The 18827-nt window shown below is 35.5% G+C and overlaps 1 protein-coding gene across 2 annotated transcripts in view; it reads left to right on the top strand.

Moving 5' to 3' along the window:
- APPL1 (adaptor protein, phosphotyrosine interacting with PH domain and leucine zipper 1) overlaps nucleotides 1–17958 on the top strand; it is a 45273-nt gene extending 27315 nt beyond the window's left edge. For both annotated transcript variants that reach the window (XM_054479670.2, XM_054479671.2), the window contains 9 exons: nucleotides 1598–1692; nucleotides 1889–2071; nucleotides 3669–3721; nucleotides 4503–4677; nucleotides 4775–4811; nucleotides 5286–5432; nucleotides 12271–12321; nucleotides 12929–13018; nucleotides 14071–17958. In XM_054479670.2, the coding sequence (XP_054335645.1) occupies nucleotides 1598–1692; nucleotides 1889–2071; nucleotides 3669–3721; nucleotides 4503–4677; nucleotides 4775–4811; nucleotides 5286–5432; nucleotides 12271–12321; nucleotides 12929–13018; nucleotides 14071–14217 (978 nt within the window). In that variant the 3' untranslated portion in view covers nucleotides 14218–17958. The remainder of the gene's footprint in view (nucleotides 1–1597; nucleotides 1693–1888; nucleotides 2072–3668; nucleotides 3722–4502; nucleotides 4678–4774; nucleotides 4812–5285; nucleotides 5433–12270; nucleotides 12322–12928; nucleotides 13019–14070) is intronic.
- Nucleotides 17959–18827: the final 869 nt, after the last annotated feature.

Here is an 18827-nt window from a genome sequence, read left to right as displayed (position 1 = left end):
TGTAATGGTGGATTAGATGGGAGGGCTAGACTAGTTTAGTAACTGATTGATATGAAGGATGAAAGAGATGACTAAGGTAAAGATGACTTCCAGGTTTTAAACCCAAGGTAAGAGAAGAAGAATTTGGGAAAGAAGAGTTCTGTTTTTATCTTAATGGCTTTGAGGTGCCAGCCAAGGGATGCCTAGGAGGAAGTTTTGAACCATAGAAACAAAATCTCATTACCTCCAAAATACTAGTAATTTGTTAGTTTTATAATGTAATTATATTTACATTGTAACATTTATTACAATTATGTCTAATAAAATAAATTATGAGTTTAATTACAGAAAATCAGTGTTAACTATAGAGAAGCCTTTTGCTTTTAGTAATTTGATCTCCTGCCAATCTAGCTTTTCCTTTTTGTAAGGTTATTTGGGAGCAACAAAAAATACCATTAAAATACAAATTAAATAATTTATTTTATCATTTAGGGAATACAGTGTTTGGATTTGAATAGTCTGTAATACTTATAGTCTTTTACTACCAATTATCAGAACTCTAATTTTTAGTTAATATTTCCTAGGTTATCCAGAATTATTTTATCTGTATTAGTGAGAATAGGAATTTTGATCAGTTTGTAGCATTGTATTGGTCATTTTGCTAACCATAAGACAAAGAAATGCAAAATTGTTATGTGATTATTTTTTCTAATTTAAAGACCATTTTTATGGAATAGTGCCTGTAGTCCCAACTACTCAGGAGGCTGAGGGGGGAGGATTGCTTGAGCCTAGGAGATCAAGGATGCGGTGAGCCATAATCATGCCATTGCACGTCAGCCTGGGCAACAGAGAACGTATCTCCCAAAAAAAGCCCATTTAAAAAATTGTGAAAAAATCTGCAAATTTACCATGTTAACCATTTTTAAGTATACAGAAATGTTAACTATATGTACATGATTAAAACAGATCTCTAATTTAAATACCATTTTTATTTAGCCAGTATTTTAAATAAAACAGTAAGTCTAAAGTATTTCTTATGGAAAGCTTTCTTATTTTAAATTTTTTGGTCTGAAAATATGACAGCTTTATAAATTAATAGACATAGATATTTCTGAGCATAAATATATTCTGGAAAATTGTGTAAACTTTACCAGCATAGTTATAAAATACTCATATTTTGTGAATATTTCCTATTCCTTCTAAATTTCTTTATTCAACAAATGTATCGATTGTCCATTGTGCCAGGCACTGGGCTGGGTGCTAGCAATACAAACTTTAATAAAAAATATCTGCTAGTTAAAAATGTAAAGAAAACAATATATTCTTTAAAAATTTAAAGTGTGCAACACTTGCAGGGAATTTTAAAAAATTAAAGAAAAAGCAATATCTAATAATTATGTAGAAGTAGAAAATCAGATTTTTTTGCTAGATTATAGGAAATAAGAGGAAATCAGTTATGTACCCTAATATTAAGACGAGGGAATATAGTACTACTTTAGTAGCTCGAATTTATATTTTAAGTGTAACTCAGAAGCATTCTAACAATTCAGAGTTACATTCAAACTTTTGGTTTGCTTACTTTACTAATATTAGTCCTTTTTTAAAAAAATTAAAATAGGAAACTGCTGCACGAGTAAATCAATCAGCTCTAGAAGCTGTCACTCCTTCCCCATCTTTCCAGCAGAGGCACGAGAGCCTGCGGCCAGCAGCAGGGTAAGTTACCACACTGTGAGTTACTTAAAGAAGGATATGGGCTATTTAAAGTATCTGTGATCTGGGATTATGTTTGTACTGAAACATAAGACTTCTCATTGACTTATAATATTGTGTTTTCTTTTTTCATAGTTTGTTAAATATTTAATATCCAAAAGGGAAAATTAAATGCAATGTCTTCTTGTTTTATGCTTAGACAATCTCGGCCACCGACTGCTCGAACCAGCAGTTCAGGATCCTTAGGATCTGAGTCTACAAATTTGGCTGCCCTCTCTCTAGATTCTCTTGTTGCCCCAGACACCCCAATACAGTTTGACATAATTTCTCCTGTGTGTGAAGATCAGCCTGGCCAGGCAAAAGCCTTTGGCCAGGGAGGCAGGTGGGTGATAGCATCACAGGTACATTGTGCTGTGGTCTGTAAGGCTTATAATCCCCTGTCTGCATTTCAGAGTCATCTCTTATTTATTATGTATATCAGCTATGCTGTACTTTCTTTGTTTAATTATGTAACATATTGTTAGGGAAGAACCATGCAGGTTTTTTTCTCTATGTCTTCTGCCTCAGTTAAGGAGTTAAGATAATTTAGTTTCAAAATATTTAATTCTGTATTGCTTATTAGGTCTATTTCTTGGATACTTGCTCTTAAAATTGCAGAAGAAAGTTGATAGCTGTCTTTAGGTCATGACAGTTTTTAAAAAATTCTTGAGGGAATACATGTGATATAGGTTTATTAGAAAATACTATCTTATACCAGAATAAGAAATCTTCAGGAAGTTACTAAAACATTATCACTATTATGAATTATGAATGAGTCATCTTTTAGTTATATAATGAATATTCTCACCAAAGCAGTTAAAATTTTTCCTTGGCTGTGGTTGAAGGAAACATGACTTAAGGCAAATCATTTATTAAGTAGAGTGGACACCTAATAAATTGGTAATATATTAATTTGGATATACATGGCTATGACCCAGAAAAAGTCATTTACATTTGATCACAGAAATACACTTAGCATTTGATGTAATAGGACACATACTAAAGAGATTAATTTCCTGTTATGTTAATGTCAGTGTTTTTTAAGAACCACTTAGCTCTCTGCTTCCAAAACCTACTTTGTTTTGTTTTGAGACGGGGTCTCACTCTGTTGCCCAGGCTGGAGTGCAGCGGCATGATCATAGCTCACTGCAGCTTTGACCTTCTGGGCTCAAGGGATCCACCTGCCTCACCCTCCTGAGTACCTGGGACCACAGGCGTGCGCCCCCACACCCAGCTAATCTTTAAATTTCTTTGGTAGAGATGGGTTCTTCCTGTGTTGCCCTAGCAGATCTCAAACTCCCAGGGTCAAGCAGTCCTCCTGCCTCAGCCTCCCAAAGTGCTGAGATTACAGGTGTGAGCCACAATGCCCAGCCCTCCAAAACCTACTTTGAGTTGTACTTTTGTTCCTTCACTGTGGTGTGCCACAAGCCATGCACACTAAGGAGGAAGGTAGCGTCCATCTCCAGTTCACTTTTCTTTTTGCATTGTTACTTATGCTTTAATAAATACAGGTTTAAAACTAGATTATAGCTAACTTGTAACATGTACTTACAGAACCTGAAAAGAAGTTTTTACAATTCCAGGACATTCTTGGCATTTTTCTCAAGCAGCTAAGATTGCAGTTAAATCAGTGTTCCTCTGTGCTAGCTTATTTAAATTCAATAACTTTTGCAACATGGTTTATTATGTTGATTTTTTGTTGTGTATGTCTAAACTTCCAATTCATCTGTGTCTTCTAAAGTGCATCAACATTGATCAGTTAGTGTGTGAGGGCAGAGGCCTTCATCATAGTAATTTAGTGATCAATAGTGTTTCTTAATAGGATGGGGCATTTTAGAACTTTCTTTTTAAAATGTTAACTGTGGTTTTAATGATTAGATTTCTTCTATGTGGCTCATGGTAACTGACCATGTGTTCATATTTTCTTCTAAACTTTTTAGGCGTACAAATCCATTTGGAGAATCTGGAGGAAGTACAAAATCTGAAACTGAAGGTAAGACAGATGTGCAGCATTCATATATTTTAGAACTGCTTCTCAGCAAACTGTGAATAATTTATTGTTTATATTTGCTCTGCTACTAAGCTCAGTTTTAATGTTGTCTTTACTTCAGAATTTCCTCCACTTACTTATAGTACACTTGAAGCAACAGAACTTAATCTGACTTAAGATGTGATTCATGCAAAACGATAGACTCTCATACTTTTGACCTTATAGTCAAATTCTCAGTGCCTAAGATACCTTTCAAGCTTTTCCTAACAGCATATGTTTCTCTTCTGGTACTGGAGCATAAATTTTGTTTTTCCGCCACTAACTATTTATTTGAATTCTAAACTTACAGAAATGCTGTAAGAACCACCTATTGTTGTGTATGTGTGTGTGTGTGTGTGTGTATGTGTGTGTGTTTGTTAAGAGACAGGGCTCCCTATGTTGCCTAGGCTGGTCTCGAACTCCTGGGCTCAAGGGATCCTCCTGCCTCAGCCTCCCAAAGTGCTAGGATTACAGGTGTGAACCACCACGCCTGGCCTCAGAACTGCCAGTTGTTGAAGCATTACTTTTAGCTATTTGAATTTGAAACCCTAATTTTCCTATAACTTGGAATACTGTAGTTAGGAGTTATTTTGAAATGTCTCCCTTAGGTTGTTGAATTTTTCACTGGAAAATCTAAAAGGAGGCAGTGTATTTTATTCTTTTGGGAAAGAAATATGGCGAAAAAAATAAAATGTAAATTTATACAGTAAAAAAAATATATGTAATACACCTTGTTCTGTTACAGATTCTATTCTTCATCAGTTATTTATTGTCCGATTCCTTGGTTCAATGGAGGTGAAATCAGATGACCATCCAGATGTTGTTTATGAAACTATGCGCCAAATCTTAGCTGCCCGGGCCATCCATAACATCTTTCGTATGACAGAATCGCATTTATTAGTCACTTGTGACTGTTTAAAGTAAGTAAAACCCTCCCTTAAAAAACTGTAGAAAAAACATTTACATAATTTCAGCCTAATTAAAATTTGTTTTCCAATTTTTAAATTATTATTTTAGGTTAATTGATCCACAGACACAAGTTACAAGGCTCACGGTGAGTTCCACATGATTTAAGCTTTGTTTTAGGTCCCTTTGTATATATACACATCTTACAACTTGATAATAATCCTGATCCTGTATATTCAAGTGTGATAGTATCAGCTATGATTGGTCTTTGGCTGTTGTAGTTAAGTCTATGGCCATCTCCAAAAAGTTATCATTGAACATTTTATGTAACTTAAAATAATTAACACAATTCTTTTTGTAATTTTTTTAACACAGTTCTTTTTGACTTTGTAAAATGTGTTAATAACTAATAAAACAAATGTAATATTCAACAACCTTTTTCTGCTTGTTAATTCAAACCAAATATGACATTACTTGTTTCTGCATTACAAGTCTGTTAAAATAATTGGCTTTAATATATTAAAATATTTATATTTTTAGAACTTAGCATATGAGTTCATCACGAGTGCTGCTGTAATGACTTGTAAGATATCATGTTTGCTTCTGATGTTTTCTGTGGCAGTTTCCATTACCTTGTGTAGTTTTGTATGCTACACACCAGGAAAATAAGCGCCTTTTTGGATTTGTTCTTCGGACATCAAGCGGGAGAAGTGAAAGTAATCTGTCATCAGTCTGCTATATATTTGAGTCAAACAATGAGGGGGAAAAGGTACATGGCTTTTCAGAATATCTCTGTCATAACCACTTACTAAGTGATTCTTACTAAGATTTAATAATTATTAAATTCTTACTAATTAAATTACTTAGTAATTACTGATTGAATTCTTCACAATTTATACAAATTTATGAGGCACATGTGAATTTTGTTACATGTATAGAATGTACAGTAAGCAAGTCAGGGTATTTAGAGTGTCCATCACCCAAGTACAGTACATTTTTGTGAAGTATAGTCACCCTACTCTGCAGTCAGATATTAAATATAGTCTTTCTATCGTAATTTATGGTTGTGCCCTTTAATCCACTTCTCTTCATCCTCCCCCTTTCCTCATCACTCAGCCTTCCCAGTCTCTGTTATCTATCGTTCCACTCTGCCTCCACATGATCAATTTTTTGGCTCCCACATACAAGTGAGAACATGTGATACTTGTCTTTTTGTGCCTGGCTTATTTCACGTAAGATAATGACCTCTAGTTCCACCCATGTTGTTGCAAATGACATGATTTCATTCTTTTTATGGCTGAATAGTACTCCGTTGTGTATATGTACCACATTTTCTTTATTCATTTATCTGTTAATGAACATTTAGATTGATTTAATATCTTTGCTATTGTGAATAGTACTACAGTAAACATGTGAGTGCAGGTATCCTTTCGATACAGATTTCTTTAATTTTGGGTAGATACCCAGTAGTGGGATTGTTGGATCGAATGGTAGTTCTATTTTTAGTTTTTGTTGTTGTTGTTGTTTTTGAGATGGAGTTTCACTCTGTCGCCCAGGCTGGAATGCAGTGGTGCGATCTTGGCTCACTGCAACCTCTGCCTCCTGGGTTCACGCCATTCTCCTGCGTCAGCCTCCCGAGTAGCTGGGATTACAGGTGCCTGCCACCATGCCCGGCTAATTTTTTGTATTTTTAGTAGAGACAGGGTTTCACCATGTTAGCCAGGATAGTCTCGATCTCCTGACCTCGTGATCTGCCTGCCTCAGCCTCCCAGAGTGCTGGGATTACAGGCGTGAGCCACTGCACCCGGCCTATTTTTAGTTTTTGAGAGATCTCCATACTGTTTTCCATAGTGGTTGTACTAGTTTATGTTCCCACCAACAGTGTATGAGTTCCTCTTTTTTCTGCATTTCACCAACATCTGTTATTTTTTGTCTTTTTAGTGATAGCCATTCTGACTAGGGTAAGAATGGCTCATTGTCATTTTGATTTGCATTTCTCTAATGATTAGTGATGTTGAGCATTTTTTCATATACCTGTTGGCTGTTTTTGTGTCCTTTAAGAAATGCATATTCATATCCTCTGCATACTTTTAAGTGGGATTATTTGATTTTTTCACTGTTGAGTTCGTTGTATATTCTGGGTATTAGTCCCCAGTTGGATGAACAGTTTGCAAATAATTTCTCCCATTCAACAGGTTGTCTGTTTACTCTGTTATTTCTTTGGACACTTTTTAGTTTAAGTCCCACTTGTTTATTTTTATTGCCTATACTTTTGAGGTCTTAGGCATAAAATCTTTGCCGAGACCAATGTGCAGTAGAGTTTTCCCTTCATTTTCTTCTAGTATTTTTTTTTCCTATGGAAAATAACTTTTTTTTTTTTTTTTTGAGATGGACTCTTGCTCTGTTGCCCAGGCTGGAGTGCAGTGGCAAAATCTTGGCTCACCGCACCCTGCACCTCCTGGATTAAAGTGATTTTCCTGCCTCAGCCTCCCGAGTAGCTGGGACTACAGGTGTGTGCCACCATGCCCGGCTAATTTTTTTAGTAGAGACAGGATTTCACCATGTTGGCCAGGCTGGTCTTGAACTCCTGACCTCAAGTGATCCACCTGCCTTGGCCCCCCAAAATGCTGGGATTACAGGCATGAGCTGCCACGCCCAGCTGGAAAAAGAACCTTTAATAGAACAATTATTGAGAATATCATACTAACAAAGTTTCTCAAGAGACTAATTAGAGCTAAAATGGTGAAAGTAGGATGATCTTTTTTTTTCGTTTTAATTTTTGTGGGTACAAGGGGTGTGTGTGTGTGTTTGTGTGTGTGTATGCATTTTTTTTTTTTAGACGGAGTCTTGCTCTGTCACCTGGGCTGGAGTGCAATGGCACGATCCTGGCTCATTGCAACCTCCGCCCCATTGGGTTCAAGCGATTCTTCTGCCTCAGCCTCCTGAGTAGCTGGCTCTATAGGCATGTGCCACCATGCCCAGCTAATTTTGTATTTTTAGTAGAGACAGGGTTTCTCCATGTTGGTCAGGCTGGTCTCAAACTCCTGACCTCAGATGATCCGCTTGCCTCGGCCTCCCAAAGTGCTGGGATTACAGGTGTGAGCCACCTTGCCCAGCCAGGTGTATATATTTATGCAGTACATGAAATATTTTGCTATACTCATGCAATGCATAATAACCACACCATGGAAAATGGAGTATTCCTTCCCTTAAGCATTTATCCTTTGTATTAGAAACAATCCAATTATACTCTTAGTTATTTTTAAATGTACAATTATTATTGACCATAGTCCTTCTATTCTATGAAATACCAGGTCTTATTCATTCTATTTTTTTTTTTTAAATCATTAACCATCCTCCCACCCCCTATCCCCACACTACCCTTCTCAGCCTCTGATAACCACCCTTCTACTCTCTGGCTCCATGAGTTCAATTGTTTTGATTTTTAGATCCCACAAATAAGTGAAAACATGCAATATTTGTCTTTCCGTGCCTGGCTTATTTTGCTTAACATAATGACCTCCATGTTCCATATATCTTACTGCAAATGACAGAATCTCATTCTTTTTTATGGCTGAATAGTACTCCATTGTATGTAAGTACCACATTTTCTTTATCCATTTTCTTTATCCATATATCATCCATTCAAATGACAGAATCTCATTCTTTTTTTCTGGCTGAATAGTACTCCATTGTGTATGTGTACATTTTCTTTATCCATTCATCTGTTGATGGACACTTAGGTGGCTTCCAAGTTGTGGCTATTGTGAACCGAGCTGCAACAAACATGGGAGTGCAGATGTCTCTTCAATATACTGATTTCCTTTTTTTAGGTATATACCCAGCAGTGGGATTGCTGGATCATATGGTAGCTCTATTTTTAGTTTTTTGAGGAACTTCCAGACTTTTCTCCATAGTGGTTATACTAATTTACATTCCCACCAACAGTGTACAAGGGTTCCCTTTTCTCCACATGCGTCCTAGAATTTGTTATTGCCTTTTTGCTATAAGCCATTTTAACTGAGGTGAGATGATACATTGTAGTTTTGATTTGCATTTCTCTGATGATCAGTGATGTTGAGGACCTTTTCATATGCCTGTTTGCCATTTGTATGTCTTTTGAAAAATGTCTATTCAAATATTTTGCCCAGTTTTAAATCAGATTAAGGTTTTTCCTATAGAGTTGTTTGAGCTCTTTGTATATTCTGGTTATTAATCCCTTGTCAGATGAGTAGTTTACAAATATTTTCTCCCATTCTGTGGCTTGTTTCTTCACTTTGTTGATTGTTTCCTTTGCAGTGCAGAAGCTTTTTAACTTGATGAGATCCCATTTGTCCATTTTTGCTTTAGTTGCCTGTGCTTGTGGGGTATTACTCAAGAAATTTTTGCCGAGACTGATGTCCTGGAGAGTTTCCCCAATATTTTCATGTAGTAGTTTCATAGTTCTAGGTCTTAGATTTAAGGCTTTAATCCATTTTGATTAGATTTTTGTATATGGTGAGAGATAGGGGTCTAGTTTTATTCTTCTGCATATGGATATCCAGTTTTCCCAGCACCATTTATTGAAGGGACTGTCTTTTCCCCAATGTATATTCTTGGCGCCTTTGTCAAAAATGAGTTCACTGTAGTTGTGTGAATTTGTTTCTGGATTTTCTATTCTGTTGCATTGGTCTATGTGTCTTTTTTTTTTTTTTTTTTTGCCAGTACCATGCTGTTTTGGTTACTATAGCTCTGTAGCATTGTAATTTGAAGTCAGGTAATGTGATTTCTCTAATTTTGTTATTTTTGCTCAGAATAGCTTTGGCTATTCTGAATCTTTTATGAGTCCATATACATTTTCAGATCGTTTTTTCTGTTTCTGTGAAGAATGTCATTGGTTTTTTGATAGGGATTGCATTGAATCTATAGATTGCTTTGGGTAGTATGGACATTTTAACAATATTGATTCTTCCAATCCATGAACATGGAATATGTTTCCATTTTTGGTGTCCTCTTCAATTTCTTTCATCAGTGTGTTACAGTTTTTTGTTTTTATTTTGAGACAGAGTCTCATTCTATTGCCCAGGCTGGAGTGCAGTTGCATAATCTTGGCTCACTTCAACGTCTGCCTCCCAGGTTCAAGCGATTCTCATGCCTCAGCCTCCCAAGTAGCTGGGATTACAGGTGTGTGCCACCACACCTGGCTAATTTTTGTATTTTTAGTAGAGATGGGGTTTCACCATATTGGCCAGGCTGGTCTCAAACTCCTGGCCTCAAGTGATCCACCTGCCTCAGCCTCCCAAAGTGCTGGGATTACAGGCCTGAGCCACTGCGCCCAGCCTGTAGTTTTCATTATAGAGATCTTTCACTTCTTTGGTTAACTCCTAGGTATTTAATTTTATCTGTGGCTATTGTAAGTGAGATTACTTTATTTCTTTCTTTTTCAGATTGTTCACTGTTGGCATATAGAAATGCTACTAATTGTTGTATGTTGATTTTGTATCCTGAAACTTTACTGAATTCATCAGTTCTAATAGTTTTTTGGTAGAGTCTAGGTTTTTCTAAATATAAAATCATTATATCATCTGCAAACAAGGACAGTTTGACTTCTTCCTTTACAATTTGGATGCCTTTTTTCCTCTCTTACCTGATTACTCATCTTCCATGTATAAGGTGGAAAGGCTTTTGGTTTTTCCACATTCAGTATGATACTAGCTGTGAGTCTGTCATATATGGCTTTTATTATGTTGCGCTATAGTCCTTCTATACCAAGTTTTTTTGAGGGTTTTTAATCATGAAGGGATGTTGAACTTTATCAAATGCATTTTCAGCAGTAATTGAAGTGATTAAATAGTTTTTGTCCTTTATTCTGTTGATGTGATGTAGCATATTGATTGATTTGCATATGTTGAACTATCTTTGCATTCCTGGGATAAATCCCACTTGGTCATGATAAATGATCTTTTTAATGTGTTGTTGAATTCGGTTTGTTAGTATTTTGTTGAGGATTTTTGCATCAATATTCATGAGATATATTGGCCTGTAGTTTTCTTTTTTTGATATGTCTTTGTCTGGTTTTGGTATCAGGTAATACTGGCCTCGTAGAATGAGTTTGGAAGTATTCACTTCTCCTCTATTTTTGGAACATTTTGGGTAAGATTGGTATTAGTTCTTCTTTAAATGTTTGGTAGAATTCAGCAGGAAAGCCATCAGGTACTGGGCTTTTCTTTACCAGGAGACTTTTTATTATGGTTTGGATCTTGTTACTTGTTATTGGACTATTCAGGTTTTGGATTTCTTCATGGTTCAATCTTGGTAGGTTGTGTTTGTCTAGGAATTTATCCATTTCTTCTTGATTTTCCAATTTACTAGCATGTAGTTGCTCATAGTAGCCACCAAGGATCCTTTGAATTTATGCAGTATCAATTGTAATGTCTCCTTTTTAATCTCCAATTTTATTTATTTGAGTCTTCTTTTTCTTAGTCTGGCTAAATGTCAGTTTTATCTTTTCAAAAAAACCAACTTTTTGTTATGTTGATCTTTTGTATTGTTTTCTTCATGTCAGATTCATTTATTTCTGCTCTGATCCTTATAATTTCTTATAGTATTTTTATAGTTTTGGGTCTTATGTTTAAGTCTTTAATGTATTTTGAGTTGATTTTTGTGTATGGTGAGAGGGAGGGGTCTGGTTTCATTCTTCTACATGTGGCTCTCCAATCTTGCCAGAACCATTTATTGAAGAGGATATCCCTTCCCCAGTGAAAGTTCTTTGTCAGCTTTGTTAAAGATCAGTTGGCTGTAAACAAGTGGCTTCGTTCCTGGGTTCTCTATTCTGTTCCATTGGTCATATGTCTTATTTTTATAACAATCCCCTGCTGTTTTGCTTACTATAGCCTTGTAATATATTTTGAAGTTAGGTAATGTGGCCTCCAGCATTGTTCTTTTTGTTTAAGATTGCTTTGGCTGTTTGCATTGAACCTATAGATTGCTTTGGGCAATATGGTTATTTTAACTATATTATTCTGATCCATGAGCATGGGATGTTTTTTTGTGTCTTCAGTCTCTTTCATCAGTATTTTGTAGTTTTTTGTGTAAATAAAATTCTTATATAATTCTAAGATTTTTGGAAAAAACTCCCAAATTTTGCCTAGGCTTACTGAACTGCTTGAGCAAAGCATCTCTGAATAGAGCCAAGCTGATGGGTTGGGCCTTCTGACTCCACAGACCCATGTTTTCCCTGCCACTGATAGCTGGTGCAATCTTTTAGCCTCTCATTTATGTTGGGAAGGGAGTATATTCCCAAAACCAGCCATTTTCAGATGTCTTCAGCTTAGAATAGCATTAGCAGCTGTGTGCTTCTTCCCTGTAGGCCTTACTATGACAGTAATGAATTTGACATAACAAGAAGTGGGGTATATGAAGCTGAGATTAAGCAGTGGAATCCTATAGACTTCAAGGAAAACATACAAAGCCTTGGTTTGGGGGCTTGAGCATTCTTAAATATGCTTTTGTTTGTAGCAATGTATTAGGATTAGTTATAAAACTAGTTTCATCAGTTATTTGGATACTTGACATTTTTGCTTTGTTGTGAGAACTGCCTGAATTTTTCATACTTTTTCTCTTTTTAGATATGTGATTCTGTTGGACTGGCAAAACAGATAGCTTTGCATGCTGAACTGGTAAGAATCCAAGATGTGGCTGGGCACAGTGGTTCACGCCTGTAATCGCAGCACATTGGGAGGCCGAGGCGGGCAGATCACTTGAGGTCAGGAGTTGAAGACTAGCCTGGCCAACATGGTGAAACCCCGTTTCTACTAAAAATACAAAAATTAGTTGGGTGTGGTGTCGTGCACCTGTAATCCCAGCTACTGAGGAGGTCTGAGGCACGAGAATGACTTGAATCCGGGAGGCGGAGGTTGCAATGAGCCGAGATCATACCACTGCACTCCAGCCTGGGCAACAGAGCAAGACTCTATCTCAAAAAAAAAAAAAAAGGAATCCAAGATGCTTGATTTTCCAAGAATGTTAACTAAAGTAGTATATTAGCTCTTTCATATTAGCAAGTAAATAAAATGATTTTGCTAAGCAAGGTTAACAGTGATACTATTACCAACATAGCATTTAGAATTTGGATAATTGTTTACCATTGAATATAAACTGTCGATGTGCTTTCTTATGTATAAATGCAAAAAAATATTGAAAGGTTACACGTGATATTAACTGAAATGTCTAAAATTTAAAGTTATTTCATATTTAATTCATTAGTTTTATTCATCTGTTCTTTAGGATCGTAGGGCATCAGAAAAACAAAAAGAAATAGAGAGAGTAAAAGAGAAGCAACAGAAAGAACTCAATAAACAAAAACAGATTGAAAAGGTATACAGTCCTAATATCTGGATCTTTATGTGTTGTTTGTGAAGACTTAATTCAGCACTATAACTTTCAGATTTGAATTTCCAAATGAAGGGCTGTTTCTGCTTGTTCAGCCACTTCATAAACAGATGATTCATACCACAGCAGAAAAGGGTCACATCTGTTTTTTGATATGATGTTTACATTATAGTTATGTTGACATGTAATATGACTGTTTCAAAAATATACCAGAACTTTAATATTTCAGAGGAGGTTGTCTCTGTCAAAGCAGTTGACAGGCTGTGTAGACTTAACTGCCATTGCTGAAAGCCATTTTGCCTTCTATGGGGGGAAAATAAATAAATATATATATGTTATATGAAATATATAATGAAATGTATATTTTTAATATTGCCAGGAGTGTCAAATCATTGTCCATCCAACAGGATAATTTTAAAAGACAAATTTCAGAGCAAAACTTGAAGAATGCATTAAATGATCCATGAGATTGTAAGAGCGTGTTATGGGTTGTAGATTGACAGTAGGAATAGAAAAGAGGAGACAGCTGGGATGCTTAGAACAGATCAGTAAGCATTGGCTGTGGGCTTGCTGTCTGGACAAAGAAGAGGGAAGTGGCAAAGATGACACTGAAGTGAGGCTTTCTTGATAGGCGAGGCTGAGGGAAGGTGACACCTGATTTAGCAAGACGAATTGGACAGGGATGGAGAAAAGGGCTGGAGAGGGGAAGGGAAAGGAGTGTGGGGTGATCCCTTTCGAGGGTTTTACTGTAATGTATAGTGAGAGATGATGATGGGCTTTATTTTGTTGTTGGTCATAAAAAAAGAAAGAAAATATTAGATTTTAGTTTGAATGCTGGCTTTTATAGGATGGTGCCAAAATTCATTTTGGTGTTGTATTGTTTGGGTGTAGCTTTTCTTTTTATCAAGTTGTCAGAAGTATGTGTACATATTTATGACAGAAGAATTGAAGTGGCTCTCAAGAATGTATCTTAACTGCATAATTTGCCATTTGACTGCAGACAAGTAACTTAGTTTCTTTTTTGTCTTTTCCACTAGGACTTGGAAGAACAAAGTCGGTTGATAGCTGCTTCCAGTAGACCAAACCAAGCCAGTAGTGAGGGGCAGTTTGTTGTCCTTAGCAGTAGCCAGTCAGAAGAGAGTGATTTGGGAGAAGGAGGAAAGAAGAGAGAGTCAGAAGCATAAACTTATACTTTTGGTAGATATTTCCCCCTTGGAATTTGACAGTTTCTATGGTGAAATGGCACAAGGTAACAACTATGTTGAAATATCAAGGAGGAGATTAAGCTTCATATTTGCTTATTTGTTGTAGCTACATTTTAAAAAACAGATTGAACTTGATGACTTAGGTTTGCATTGATCTTTTTTCCCCCTTAAACATAATGTACTATGTATTAACATCTAAAGGAAACCTGCTCATCTCCCTGAAGTAGACTGCTGAGGAATTACATTTGCTCAAGAATTTTTTCCTTCAAATTGTGAACTTTTAATTCTTGCATTGTAATTGGCTGTGTCCATAAGAAATCATTTATTCTTCAGGCTTAGACATTCATGGATATGCTTTTCTTTCATTAGGAACATTTTGCTGGCGATGGGGAAGCATTTAGCTGAATAAGTTTAAAGCCCTTTATACAGAGAATTCTACAAGTTTGCAAATATTTTAACAATATTAAATGTGCAATAGAACTTTTATAAAATAATTAGAACAGAGATTTTACACTTAAGGTTTCAAATTGTGGCAGGTGGTACTGTTGATCTCAGGGCACTTTCTGGGATTGCTCACGTTTCTCTAATGTACTGCACTTGATGCCAGTAGGAAAGAAGCTTAAGTGTCTTCAGTTCAAGATTGATAGAGCCCTTGGCATTTTATTATCACGTTCTTAGTTCTCAGGTTGGGACTTCAATTACTGCTGCAGAGCAGTAGTGGTTACAAATAAGATATTGGAATTTATTAAAAGATTTTTGTTCAGTACATTTTAGATTAGGATTGACAAGTAAAGATATTGCTGTGGAATGATACATTGTATTTTCTGCATTGTGTGAAATAGTTTTTATTGAAAGTCAAGTGACATTTCAAAGAAGTTCTATAACAATTATGTTTCATGCTTAAAGTAAAAATTCCCAGAGTTTAGTTTAGAAAATGTAATCTTTTAAATTTCAGACTGATATTCCCAATATTTTCATAATGCCATGTTTTGATAACGTACTGAATCACCACTTTATATCCACAAAGGCAAATAACTAATGTATGAGAATAGAATAATTTGCACTAATTATTGTAAATATGTCTACTCTTCAAATGAATAAAAGGTCCAATTTTATGAAAGATAGAAAATGAATTGAATGCCTAGTAGAGTATAGGAGAAGTTGACCAAGGAAGGATTTAACCTGGTGCCAAGGTTAAAATAACATTTCTCTACTGCCTGTTGTCTATGTTAAACCTTAATTTTTTTTCTGTAATCACTTTTAACACTGCTAATAGAAATTATGTTTTCATGTGTTTCACATGAAAAAGTATATATATACAAAGTTAATATAGTGGGTAAAATACTTTACATAGTCACACATTTACAAATTTTTCAAGAGGTTAGCCACTAAGACTTTTTTTTCTTTGATATACGGTTTTTTCTTCTTAGTTCTGCATTAGAAATGGCATCTGTTTTAGATCTCAAAATATAACTCGGCTGTTTCACACTGTATATGTACATTGTTTTCTGTAGGAATAGGATAATGATATATAGGATCATGATATTCCTTCTATCCATGTGCCAAATGGGTGTAACGTTTATTTACTGATGCTTTATGTTACCAAAACATACAGTAAAAAAGTAGAAATTTATGAAATACTTTTGATAAAAAGTTTATTTTGTGCTTACCAAAGGGAATGCTTTCACAATAGTGTATCAGTTCTTTTGTTTTGTTGAAGTTGGAATTTATTCTGTTGCCAGCACTTAAGTAGTCATGGCAAGTCCTGTTTTTAAGACCTTTTGGAGACTGGAGCTTTCTGTTCCATTAAGTCTTTTGTTTATACTACAAATTGTCACCTCACTTAGTTCAGATGAAATCTGTTATTCTACAAGGAAGGTGTTCATCATTAGGAGGCAGCTTTACTAAGCTGGTGCTTTGCATGGTAGCAAGTGCTGCCCCTTGTCAGCACCCTGGGTCATAGTGTAGGCTAGAGTTAAGGGCACTGGCAGACTTAAGGATGCTGGACAGACCTGTAGTTCGTTTTAAGTCATGTTCACAGGAATTTCTACAATAATAAACCCATCTCCATAGGTCAGATCAAAGTGCATTCCAATGCTAAATAGAAGTTATGAGTGGGTTTAACAATTTTAGATGATTCAGCTTTTGTTCCGTTACTATTGAACTATATGAACTATTCCATTACTGCAGAAATTTAAGTATCTGTTTTAATAAGCTCTTTTTGTTATTTAAAGGCTGCCCATGGGTTTCTGCCTAGTGGTAAAGCTGATTGTTACCCTCCTTTGAAATCCCTTCTAGCTCTTGAGATGCTTTGAGGGTAATTGGATTAGATTTTGGGATATCTTTTCTCACATTCAAACTTAGACTTAATGGTGTTAGAAATCAACAAAACTGCTTTTTAAAAAGAAAAGACATTAAGCCTGCCTACTTCTACAATGCATTCTGTTACCTATATGAACAGTATGTTTGTTTGTAACTATGGCAATGAAGTCAGTAGATAGGAAACCAGTTATTCCTTCTACCTTTAAAAATTTTGAGAACTTGCTAACAAGGGACTAAAGCTATTATCTTGAACAGAGTCCCTAAAGCTAGTCTAGTTTTTGCCACATCTGCAATGATTATTGTTTAATTTCAAAAGAATCCTCAGGCTCTACAATCTAGGGGTGGTAAATGTGTTTCCACTATGCTTGGGAAAAGGTCAGTAGGATGTGCATCCTAGGGAAGATAAAATTGTATATGGTAAAGGCATCTGAGTTAATTTTGCATTATATCTAGGAACCATATTATTTAAAATTTGAATCCTATTAATGCTGAGAGATCCTAAGAGCTAGTATATTGTAAAACCTGCCACCTGAATAAAGTGAAAAAAAATTTTTTTTGAGACAGAGTCTTGCTCTGTTGCTCAGGCTGGAGTGCAGTGGCGCGATCTCGGGTCACTGCAAGCTCCACCTCCTGGGTTCACGCCATTCTCCCGCCTCAGCCTCCCGGGTAGCTGGGACCACAGGGGCCCACCACTGCGCCTGGCTAATTTTTTGTATTTTTAGTAGAGACGGGGTTTCACCATGTTAGCCAGGATGTTCTCGATCTCCTGACCTCGTGATCCGCCCACCTCGGCCTCCCAGAATGCTGGGATTACAGGCGTGAGCCACTGTGCCCGGCCCTAAAATGAAATTATTAATGTTGGTTCTGAAACAACCTCTTAGCATTCAGATTGTATTTTAAATATTTAAACACACCAATTGTAGAAAGCAGCCTTTTATTTTTAGCAAGTTTGGTTTACTCTTCTCCCATGAGATTTTGTCTTTCTACATTAATTAGTAATACATAAAGATTTGAAACTGGAACTATATTATACTTTTTAACCAATCTCTGTGGCTTCACTCATGAAATTTACTTCAGTTAATATGAGACTGGGGATTAAGCTGTAACTAATACGCAAAATTGCTTTGTATATTTGGTGATTTTGTAATGTAAGTGAATTAATTCTTATTTCACTGATACTATTAATCATGCAGTGTACAATTTAAAATCATGCAATGTTTCACTTTAGAATTGGATTTGAAGAACTCGACTTTATGTGATCATGGTATTGGTATACATGTGGGGTGGAGAACTTATTTTTTCATTTTGTCACAATAGGTATATACTGACAAGGCTTCAGGAAAAAAGTTGTTAGAAGATTTTTTAATGTATAATAAAGCCCATGATTTTTGTACAGTGTTTTTTAATGAAATATTTGATACTCGGAACTTTATTTCTCAAAGTAATTTCAGATGTTTGTAAAACAATGGACTTCTTAATCTGTTATGACATTATAAATTATACAGCTAGCCCAACTATAATTCCACAGCAGCTAAAATGAAAAAAAAAATGTCACTTTATTGGGAAAAGTTTGTTATAGAAGCAAACTAATCGATCACTGGTGACTTTTTTTCTTTTAGTAAAGGAAAAAGACTTCATTAATTGACGTATACTTGCTACTGTTTGGTCCTACTTACAGAAATTCCCCTAATTTACAGGGGCAGGTTATTGTGCATACCACAGTATAGCTTGGATCTGTAATTTCAATACTAATGCATATTCATCCCATGTGCTCTTTATAGTTTATGTCAAATAGTTACTTTCTTCTGGGATTTAGTGTTTTGTTTTGGATTTTATAGAAATGTGTATACACTTTTAGAAGGTACAGGGAATAGATGAAATTAACTTTAGAATTATATAATTTATCTGATATAAGTGCATGTATAGCCTAAATATATTTCTATATTGAAAGATATATAATCTACCACTCACTTATCAGTTTGATTTAAAAAAATAAAAACTATTCATGTCAGCTATATAAATTTTTTAATGTAAAAAAACTATAAAAATAATTTAAAGTCTGTGCTTACTGAAATAGTCTATATAGCCATTAATCCCTACACTAGAAAAAAAATCATATAGCTTCAGTTTCCCTAGAAAATGAACTATCTAATTCTTTTAAAAAGTACCAAGACTAAACATATAAACATCAAGGCCATAGCTGACTGGGCTGTAGTGAAAATGGACGATATCATTCTACCTGTTTTCCCTGTTGATATGGCTTCTAA

This window comes from Pongo pygmaeus, chromosome 2, assembly GCF_028885625.2.
Source record: "Pongo pygmaeus isolate AG05252 chromosome 2, NHGRI_mPonPyg2-v2.0_pri, whole genome shotgun sequence".
Classification (NCBI taxonomy): domain Eukaryota; kingdom Metazoa; phylum Chordata; class Mammalia; order Primates; family Hominidae; genus Pongo; species Pongo pygmaeus.
Note: the sequence above shows the minus strand (reverse complement) of the source record. Positions and strands in the feature narration are given on the sequence as shown.